At 37.5% G+C, this 11,553-nt stretch overlaps 1 protein-coding gene across 1 annotated transcript; it reads left to right on the top strand.

Annotated features, from left to right (window-relative positions):
• Nucleotides 1-1,461: 1,461 nt before the first annotated feature.
• LOC130575928 (homeobox protein CDX-4-like) lies at nucleotides 1,462-9,723 on the top strand. Its single transcript, XM_057370170.1, has 3 exons — nucleotides 1,462-1,894; nucleotides 6,918-7,063; nucleotides 9,517-9,723. Exons 1-3 carry the CDS (start codon nucleotides 1,462-1,464, stop codon nucleotides 9,721-9,723), a joined length of 786 nt encoding a protein of 261 aa, XP_057226153.1.
• Nucleotides 9,724-11,553: the final 1,830 nt, after the last annotated feature.

The following is an 11,553-nucleotide window of genomic DNA, read 5'->3' as shown; positions in this document are numbered from 1 at the left end:
GTAAGTACACAGTTAGAATCCTTTAGTGCTGGAATTAGAAGGGATGTGTGAATCAGAGTAGTGTCAAAATACAAAGGATTCTGAATGAAAACCCACACCTTTGTAAAGGGAAACAACTCATTGTAATTTGCACCTCTTTTGCAAGCATAGCCCTTACAAATAGCTCATTGCAAAGAAACCCATCCAAAATAAAAATACAGCGAATTCACTCCACAAGTTGCAGCTACACAACCCAGAGAGGTAATTCTAAAGTCCTAGGGTGTGGTTTAGTTTTCCGTGTTAATAACAAGCTCGTAGTAACAGGATATAAAGCCACTTTCAGAATCATTTTTCTCAGAGGGACACGAACATTGACCCAGGGAGCACCCGTGTGTCACAGAGCAGCATCAGGGCACTTCTGATCCACAAACTTAACAACACAGATGTCTCTCCCTGCTGATTTCCCCAGCCCAAGCTGCCACCACAGAAAGCAGACTATAGACAGCAGCCTCTGAGGAAGGAACCAGCCTCCTTTCAGGCAGATAAAGCTTGTCTTGAAACAGAAGCTAACAATATTCCTGGGCCTAATCAAAGACKTTTTTCTCTACTTTTTACAGTCATTTTCTTTGTACTTCTGGCACCGTCTTTGTTAGGAAGATTTATTGTCTGCTTTTTAAAATTTATCAATTTGCAATGGCCACCAGATGAAGGGGTCTCTTAAATCACTCTGTAATAGGGAGAGTGTGAACATGTGTCTTACAGTCAGAGCTTTAAACTCTCCCATTCTGGAAAACCACTTAAAAACATCAACAGTGAGAGGAACATTTTTGAGAAAATTATATGCTGTTTACAAGATGCTCTGTATTTTGAARTTATTGACTTATAATATTCAAATTGAGTGTATCCCTAAAAGACTAAAAAGGAGGGTTTGGGGKTTTTTTTTTAGTATATGAGAAATGAGGAGAGTAACAGATTTACTTGTTGATTGATAATACCTGACAAAATAAGGTTGCAGACAAGAATMCTTTGAACGTTAAACATTGCTGTTATAGTTACCACTACATTTTAAAAAGGTCTATGTACTTAACTATTTATGTTACAAACTATTCAGGATCCAACCAACTATTGCATCATCTTACAGGACTGAGATCGCTGCTGAATATCAGGGCAGGATAATAGGATAGATAAAAGTTCTGAAAAAAGAGAAAGCACCAGAACCAGCAGCAAGGTGGGGTTGGTCAGCCCTTCATTTGAATGTAAATGTAATTATGAGGCAGGCAGTTGGGCTGACGTCAGACAAGATCTTGGTAAACCATTACCACCAGCACCTGGTAACACAGTTGATAATAAAAGAGGATGAAGTAGAAGATTCCAAGCAGAGTGGTATTATTAGAGAAAACCAAACACAAATATTTTTGAGCAGTAAAAGAAGACACTGARGAACAAGATGTTGTGATGACGTGTTTACAGTCTGGGACAGCCATGTACGTGAGCTCGCTCTTGGATAAGGAGCCCACCATGTACCCAGGATCTGCCAGGGCCACCAGCAACAACCTGCCCGTGCAAAACTTCGTGTCTGCTCCAGCCTACTCCGACTACATGGGATACCACCCTGTGCCAGCCCTGGACACCCACGGGCAGCCGGCGCCAGCCTGGGGCTCCCACTACGGCCCCCARCGGGAGGAGTGGAGCGCCTACGGGCCAGGCCCTTCCAGCGCCGGGGCTGCTGCCCACATCAATGGCTCATCCCCCGGCCAGGGCTCCTACAGCTCTGCTGATTACAGCTCCCTGCACCCCGCCGCCGCTGCGGGGTTACCTCCTGSAGATCCCATTAATGCCCAGCAAATCTCTCCCAACAGCCAAAGGCACAGCTCTTATGAGTGGATGAGGAAAACGGTGCAAACCAACACTGCTGGTGAGTGCATATTCAACTTCCAACCTCAGAAAGCATCTCCTGCTATCACTGAGCTTAGAAATAATTAACTTTACTTAAGCACATAGGTTGGTGAGTATTTATGACATTTATTTAACCTACTGCTGTTTAATGCAGTTTTAACTAAATTTGTGCTAGTTTCACTTTCTCCCATGAAGGCTTTATGTGGTTGCTGTAGTGGAATGGCTGATGTGGTTAGACATGGTGGAGCTCAACTTCAGGAATCCCTGTTGGAACATTCTGTAAAGCATTTTGTGTGAAAAACATGATAATCTTTAAAGTGTTATGGAGCAATGAATGCAGCAACATTCAACAGTTACAGGCAGAAAAATGACATCTTTATTTTGTGCTGCAGGGGAGATATCAATATATAATCAGGTTGATCTTCTTAAACCTTACAGACTTCTCAATAATTATAAGCAAAACTATGTGCTCTGATCTAACTGCTGTAATTATGCAATTTTCTGCMATTTTCCTGTGTTTCATATTTTTCTACCTAGATTTATCTAGAAATATTCCTAGATGATCAATCTTACACAAATGATCAGCACAGACTATTTTGTTTGCAGAATACATAACTTCTTGGTTAAGCTTGCTTTTCATTTAGTTTCATGTCAGTTTTACTTATTTTTCTTCCAAATCAGAATTTTTCAGCTTCCACAATTACGCAATTAAAAATCACTTTCCTGCAAGCGCCACTCACTGATATGCCTACTCTTACCACAAGCTGCCTGTCAGATGAACCTTTCCGTGAATATTCCCATGGTGGAGCCTGGGACTAGCAAGGTTTGCTAAGTCTATTGTTAAGGTTAAAAGTAGTAAGTGTGTGTTAGGGAGCATCAAAGAAAATGCTCTCAAGAAAGCAGAGCAATTACAATTGGAGCAATCTTAGAAGACACAAAAATCAGCACTGCTGCTTCAGACAGAATCCTTCAAATGGTTATTACTCAGGAGCAAAATTAGCCTGGTAATTGTTTCTTAATTATAAAGCAGACACACACTGTTTYGCCTCTGTTACTAAATATAAAATGCCTGGTGAGCATTAGGATATCACAGTGCTGTCCCTTCCACTTGGAGCTTCCTGYAAAGGCCTTCAAAGCCAGGCAGATTCAGTCTGCTATCCCCCCTTCTGTATACTCATGTAAATCCCAGTAACTTCATTAACATCATTGGAGATGGCCAGGTGTAGAAATGATGCAAGACTTGAGTGTAGATCAAACTCAGCTGAGACCACTGAATGTCAATGAGGTGACCCTGTCTGTGTCATGTTGGCACGGAATTTTACATGTGTGGYATTCTTAAAGAATAACATTCTTGTTAAAGAATAACATAGACTTAAAAATCTAAATCCTTGCTTTACACTTATTGAACAGTCTGGGAAAATCCTGAAAGGTTTTGCATATGCTTGTTCAAATTTGTAAAATATGTTTGCAATTCATACACAGTTTTGGGCCTAAATTCATCTGTAGTCTGGAAAGTGCTTACGCAGAATTTACACATAAGCCAAAATACTTTATGAACCATTCGGGACAGGTGGAAAGGGGCCCATCAATAGCTGCATGTCCTGAGGCTGTGYATTCCTAGAACACAATCCTTTGAAGTGTTAAAAACAGCTCAGGACTTCACAGAACTGAGCTCAAGGCACCCATCCAGCTTAAAAAAGAGATTGTGAGAGTAAGTCACAAATGTGGTCATTGTGCAAAACAAGAAATGTACCCTAGAAATCTGGCTTTTCATTGGTATTTTTTTTTAAGGAAAATTTTAATCCTAACACAGAAAAAAATGTTATTAATGGAAAGAAATGCAAATAAATTACAAGGCTAAAATTATGCATCTAACTGCTCTGTACTACTTGATCAATGTTTTGTCTAGAAGAAAAGTGATTGATGCCATTATACCTCCCCTCTGAAACACACATGCTCTCTGGTTTTTTTTTTTCCTTATCATTATATAACAATAAGGAAATACCTACTTATAATAATAATATTAATATTATTATTATTATTATTTGTGTTACCAAAGTACCCACTGGCTCCTCTCCTTCAGTGTTATCACTGCTTAATTGCATTGCCTTAAAATCCCAGGATTACAGCCCTAAACTCTACAAATATATTTATATACATAAATATTTGTATGTCCTTAACTTCACCAGTGGTGTGTACATACATTGATGTATGTACATTAGCAGCACAGAATAACAGAAATCAAACCAAATCAAATTAGATGAGGGAGCCTCCAAAATACTGTCCTAAAGACAGGGGGAATTATTTTGGGTGAGGGGATGTCAACAGAATTTTTTTCCTCTCTATTTAGACTCTATTAAATGCYCTATATCCTGATTCAATATTCTAATTTAGCATTTGATAAAAAAAAAAATCAACTGCAGGTAAAAAAAAATTATTGCAGGTAAATCAACTGCAGAAATGAAAATTTACCTGATCAAGCCAATCTTCAGGATGAAACAACATCACAGAGACAGAACTACTCTGTTCTTTCAACAGATAAAACGTGATTTGAAATGTCACATCGTCTGACTAATACACCATAACTATATATTCAGAACCAAATCCTTTTTTAAATTCAAACACACAGACRTTGCAAATATATGAGGCAAAGTAAATTAAAACCAAAACGAAACATKGAAAGAGGGCTTGGTAAGGAAACCTTCCCAGTCAGGATATCCAAGTGAGACAAAGAACATCTAAAGAATTCCTGACAGTCTGATCCTGGTTTTACTGAAAATGTACGATAGAATCCACCATCAACTTCCATTATGCTGGAGCAGAACTTCAAATTAATTTCTAAACCTTCTGTAACTAACAAKGTGAGATGTGTATTTTCTGAGAGCAAGAGAACTCTCAAAGTGTAAAACTTTGGTATCTAAAGGACCTAGAAACAGGTTTCAAAACTTCAGATGAAACTTCATCTGGGAGTGGCTCTTCTCAGAAAGAGAAGGGACTTTAACAGAACTAAACAAAAGGACATGATTTTCATGTCACAAGCTCAGCCTGTGGATTTTTGTTTTAACTATAGCCAACATATTTTATGTTTTTGTTTAAACAAGCAATGATGTACAAGTAATTCAGATTACAGCAGAAACAAGGCCAGAAAGCAAAACAGAAAAGCAGGAAAAAAGGCCAGGCCCCTGCTCTAATGCTAATTTATTTTTCTTTGTAAATTAGTTGTGACATCTATTTTCCACTGGCCTACATTGTCTGAGGTTTTGAGGCCTATCTGTCATATTGAGGCAACAGACCCTTTTAACACTTCASTTTGCTTTGATATGCAGTCTTGTCTCTTCCTTCTCCCTCTTTTCTTCAGGAGTTATATTGCCGGAAAGGGTGATGATTTTCACAGCAAATAAAGAGGCCTTCTCCCAGCTTTATTGTCTTCWGAAGAAATGCTCTGTGAATTTTATGACCAAGGGGAATGGGGAAAACTACTCCTTTTCTCCACCCCCTCAAATCATGGTTATATTTGCTGATTATAGTGAGGCCGGAATAACCTTGTTGAATTTTAACTTGTTTTCAAAGATTCCCTCTAAGCCCTCAGTTCACAAGGAACCTGAATATCTATACTATTGTTAGCATTAGAACTAGCACTGAGGGCAAATATTTCAAAGCCAACAATTTGTACCATGAAAAAAGTAAATTTAATTTGATGATTTAGTCCTGCAGATTTAGACAGGAAATTCTTCTGTGCTGGAAGTTGAAGTGGCATAGGATTTGGGAAAATATCTCTAATTATGTGTATTTCAGCTATGTCTACCTTCAGATAAAAATATCCCAGTCCCTCCTCGGTGTCTGTCCAAAATTAAAGAGAACTGAGGAAAAAATATTCCTTCATCTATTTCTGTCCCTTTTTCCTCTGCTAAGATGAAAGTGTCTGACATTTGTTTAGGGCTTGTAAATTCCAAACCAATTGGCTTGTGTTTCTGAATGTGAAAGGGGTTCTTGATAAGATCTCCTTGTCGCTCCTTTGTGTGGCGTGTGCTTCATCTTAACACCTCAATGGATTTTAGGGAACCACTTTAAAGGAGTCTTTGTCCTACAGTTTGTCCCAGAAAACTCACATCAAAAAAAAACTGGGAAGATCAGAAGAAAAAAGGAAGACTATCTAGTTGGCTGTTGAAAGTGCAAAGGAGAACAAATAAGTTGAAACCTGATCTCTCTGGATTATTATTACATGAAGAATTGTTTAAAAATTATATTAAATAAGAGATATATTCTAATCATTTAATAATTCTTCTCTTACCAATGTTTATCCAATGTATCTGTGAATATTTCCTTATACATTAGAGAGAGGATGATCCTGAAATCCTTTCACAAGTATTTTATTGCCTCATCTTACAAATTGTCAAGTGCCTCCAACTCCAAAGGGAAGCCTAGCAYAGAGTACCCCAGGAATATCCCACAGGCACTCAGCACCTTGCAAGATGGACCTTTTGGAAAAAGTAAATCTAATTATTATTGAACTTATAAATTTGTCCTATGGCCACYCAAGAAAGGGGAAGCATTTCTAGTAGCATTTCTTCTAGCATTTCTTCGTGTTATAGAAACAATCTTGAAAAACTCAGAAAAGAATTAGGCCACGGTGCAACTGAATAAATTGTGACTGAAGCTCAGTCTTGAAATCCTGGGTATTTATGCTTTCACAGACACAGAAGTCACTTCAATGAGCACTGAAATGAAACCCCTTTGAGATTAATATAGCCAGCACCAATTGTGTACTGCTATGAATTATTTAAGATGTTTCAGGGTGTTTRTCACTTAAGAGCTTCACATTTAAATGTATGTTTGCAGAGAGAGGGAAATAAAGGGGGAAAGACATTTACGGTAACCGATACTCTCTTATTTCACCCTGCACCTCATATTCCTCTCTGTACCACACAAACAATCCCATGCAAGCATTCTGTAGTTTAATTAAGGTCTGTGAAATGCCTGAGATGTTTGAAAGTCCCTATGTAAAATCCAACTCAACACATTAATATTTCTTTCCTAACCAGGTAAAACAAGAACAAAAGAAAAGTACCGAGTGGTTTACACAGATCACCAGAGACTGGAATTAGAGAAGGAATTTCACTGCAACAGATACATTACAATCAGGAGGAAGTCAGAACTAGCAGCAAACCTGGGACTCTCCGAGAGACAGGTACAGAGAGCACCACTCAGGTGTACCCACAGTGCCCTGCCACTGCCAGGGGACACAGCAGCTGCCACCTCCTGCACCTCTGCATTTGACACACAGAAAATGCACTACACAAACCCAGTTATTAATAGGCTTATTTGACAGAACCCTCCAGTTACAGGTAACTCGATATTAGGAATTAATTTATACTTTTAAAAGTACTTATGGTTGCATTCTTGGACAGCTAGAATTTAAACARTTCAGCTTAACAGGATCTTAGTTATGTTCCCAATAGTTATGACATTCACAATTATCTTTCATCTCAAAATCATACAAAATAATGGCCAGCAAAAAATCCAAAGCATTCCGTATATTTCAGCTGGAAGCCATGAAAATTAAAAGTCAGCATTCAAGGTCAATCAAATGAGGTATCTGTGGGGTTTTTTGTTACAAATATATTGCCGGTTGCCACAGGCCAGGTTCTTCCTCAGTCAGATTTTAGTATATTCAAGGGGAATTTGCAGCCTTGGATTTTCCAGTCAGGATCTTTTTGCTACAGATGTTTATCTATCCAGTCAGGGAATGTTCAAGCGCATACTTGGATCCACTGCTTCCTTGGAAAGCAGCTGTGCATTCATTCATTCATAGCTAGYACATATTTAATCTGTGTCCCAGATAAAGCCTGATAAAGCTACGTTAGCTGTGTTCATAGGGAGACKACAGGAATTCAGGATGAGAAGTCCCTAAAATCCCTGTGTTGGAGAGCACATTTAGCAAGCACAGCTCTGCAGTCTGTGAATACAGAACTGTTGGATCCAAGCCTCCAGAACTGGAATTTTTCTGCTACAGCTGGAGGATAAGGGCAGTTTTGGTGATAGTGAATTAGTCATCTCATTTAAAAACCAGATTATTGCCCCCCAGGTACATTTAAACTAGAGATCTTTCTTTTTAGAATTTTACAAGCTTTTGTTCTTTCTAAATATAGACATACAGTTCTTTTAAAATTTTCCTCTTTCTGTGGCCTCGTCTGCTTCTACACTCAGTCAGCAGAAGAGCTTGGAATAGAGAGGGACCAGTGGAGACTGGAAGTGCAAGAATGCAGAGACAGTCAATGGTATTTAGGGTGAAGCACTGGAATTTTATAAGCATATTTTAGTGCAGTGATGTTCAGTCCCAGACCCAAATAGTACASAGAGTGCACTGCACAGACTGTGAGTGGTCCCAGACAGGAACAATGAAAACCAAGTTTGTCATGGATGGACTGAAGTTTGTCACACAGTAGGATAGAGCTGCCCTGGAAAATTTTCAGACAACTGCAATTATGAAAGAATTGAAACCTCCATTTAGTGTTATGCAAGCTGGCTGATTTAGAACACAGACATGCCTGGAGTCACCAGTGATCCTGCATAAGATCAGCAGTTTCCTTTTACAGAGCTGCTGCAGCTCCTAGTGCCACCTCATTTTTAACTGGTAAAGTTCCTTCACGTATAATGTAGACAAAATACATAATATACCTGCATTTCCACACGACAAAGCTAAATGCTTCTTCATGCCAGTACCAGTAAGGTAATAACAAATAAATATAACAGACTAAGATTTTTAATACAAAGCAAGGTACATTAGCAACTATCTATATTGTATTCAACACACCTTAAGGGCTGTAACAAATATTGTGAAGTAAAAATAAGATTACCAATAAGGAAAACACCAACAGAAGTTTCTACTCATTCACACTTTCATAAGAAAATATAGGCACTTAAATAGATTTTAAGCAGATAGGAATCTCTCACCTGCACAATGAGCCYGAAAAATTGATTGTCAGTAAGTAAAGCTGATATATCTATTTATACACATAACAGTACACATCTATCTGTAAAATACAGTTATAAATGTATGTTCCAGTAATAAAAGCAATTAAAACTTTTAAAATATGTAAGTGTATGTGCACACACAAAAATCACTCACAACATAAATGAAGAAAAAGAACCCTTACTACTTGGCTTTGAATTAATCTGTAACATAAATAATAAAGAAATCTTCAAAATTAATCCATAATTGCTTCTTCCTAAATTATGACACACCACTGGCAAAGCTGAGAATGATGAACTGTGTGGCCTCTGAGGCTCAATGAGTTCATTGATCTCTGTGTTCCTATATATAACACAGCATATTTACTTTACAACAGGCCCAAGAAAAAAAGAAATCAAGAAAGAAAGAATCAATTTCCCATTGATTATTATGCAGATAATTAATATAGAATAATGCAAAAACTTTTCACTGCACAAATTCAGTATTTTTGGTTTTGGGGTGATTTTAGCTTTGGGGCTTTTTTTCCCCCATATTTTTCCGTTTGTTTGCTTTAGTTTTGGGTTCAGTATTTGTTTTGAACTTACCTACATTTTCATTGGTATAGTTAAAAGTACTGTAAAAAGTTGACCAGCACTTTGAATTAATCAGGTATCATTTGTAATGCCCAGGTGAAAATATGGTTCCAGAATCGCCGAGCAAAAGAAAGAAAAATGATCAAGAAGAAAATATCACAGTTTGATGGCAGTGGGGGCTCAGCTCAGAGTGACTCTGGTTCACTCAGTCCAAATGAACTGTCAAATTCTCTGTTCCCACCACCACATGGAATAAATGGATTACAGCCTAATGACATTCATCAAGCCATAGTTTCAGAATGAACAGAGGGAAAAAAAAACAAAACAGGAAAAAAGAAAAAGCAAGAATGGATTTCTYCACCGCTGTCACCCCCTACCTTGGAAATTCAACTTTGCAATGGACCATTTTCATTTAACTGCCTCCAGAGTGCTGATTTCTAAGTAGGAAATCTGAGAGTATTGCCAAAATATTTTAATTATTGCAAAAATCTCAGGGACCTTGTGCTGCTAAGATTCATTTCTCAATACCTTTGCTAGCAGGTAATTTGCTTCAGACACCCACCCAAAGAATGATACAGCTGAAGATTCAGTACATGTAGTTCTAGTCTGATCACACATATACACAGAAAACTAAGAGAACTGATTATAAAATAGAGTCCTATTGCAGAAAATATAAGAAGCTGGGTGTGTTTGGTTTGTTCAATTTATATACTTATAGTAAACYATAGATGTTAATAAATATTTTCACTTAAAGGGACTGAAAAGAATGCTACTTTTTAAAAACAGCAAAAGCATTTAAAGCACTCTTAAATGCTTAAGGAACATAATAATGTTACTACATCAACATATTGCATTTAATTAACATAGATCATCTCTGCCCTATGGAACTGTATTCGAGCGATAGTTATAGGTATGGAATATACCAAACTTGCCAAGATTTGTTCTACTGTAAGAAGTACAGCAATTTCTCATGCACCTAAGTAAATGCCAGATAATTTGGAAGATGAGTATTACCTCAATCTTCTAAAACTGCACATATTATTGCTCAAAAATATGAGGACAAATGGAATGAAACAGAACTGTTACTACAAGCAAAACACCAAAAAGSAAATAAAGAATTTGCTTAATATCTCTAAACATTTAAAGTGAAAGAGAAACAGTCTTAGGTCACTGACTTAATCCCTGACACTTATTTTGGGCTGAAGGGAACAACTATCTAGAGTAGCTGAGAGGGTATTTTGAAGCTGTGGCATTTAGCTGAGCAGCCTCAGAGTGCAGTCACAAAAGCAGTGCTCACTTCATGTGCACTCCTGAAAGAGCACAAATTAAGGACATGATCACACTGTGGTTTGCTTTAATTACTGCTCCGTGTTGGCAGGGGACAAGGTAGCAATGGATCTGAAAGACAAGTGATGATTCTGGAAAAACTAGAAAGAAAACCCAAAGCACTAAAAAAAAAACCCCAAATCCTTCAGTAGTACTATTCTTTGGAATTTCTTGAGATGAGCTTTTTAATAGCATACAAGTTAACAGCTCTATTGRAAAAATTTAATATTCCTGAAAATGTCCAGGGGAGCAAAGGTAATAAAAAGGGAAAAAAGCAGAAAACAAACAGAAAACAGCATTATAAAAATCATGCATCACTTATTTCAGCAACATCAAACTCTTACTCTCAGAAACAGCAGAATAAATTCTGCTTTTCCTTGTGTCAATAACCATTGATAATGCACTGAACAACACAGACATAACTTGTCAAAGCTTTCATCATCTGGATTCAAAACACAAGATAACAAATTTGAAGATATGCCTCACTATTCCCCATTTGTTTTAAAATAACTGTTGGAATAACTCCATGAAAGCAATTYTGTTAGGAGTTACAAGAATAACACTCTTCCAAACTAAATTCTGAACGATATGTTTGTAGACATAAATGTCTCAAACTAAACTAGGAAGAAATCCTGTAACACAGATTAAGAATTTACTCACTGTAAACATTTTGTGGGTGGTTCCCCAATGTATTTTCTAGTCATCTCCTATCATATGGTTCAGAGAAATGGGTGTATTCTAATGCAAACAAATTGTAAACAGAAAATCTTGTGTGTATAAATAGTTATAAAACTCAGCCCGATGAGG

The sequence above is a fragment of the Malurus melanocephalus genome, unplaced genomic scaffold (genome assembly GCF_030028575.1).
Source record: "Malurus melanocephalus ecotype Western Australia unplaced genomic scaffold, MMel_1.1 scaffold_120, whole genome shotgun sequence".
In the NCBI taxonomy this organism is placed as follows: domain Eukaryota; kingdom Metazoa; phylum Chordata; class Aves; order Passeriformes; family Maluridae; genus Malurus; species Malurus melanocephalus.
The sequence above is the reverse complement of the archived record's forward strand: the minus strand, read 5'-3'. Positions and strand labels throughout refer to the sequence as shown.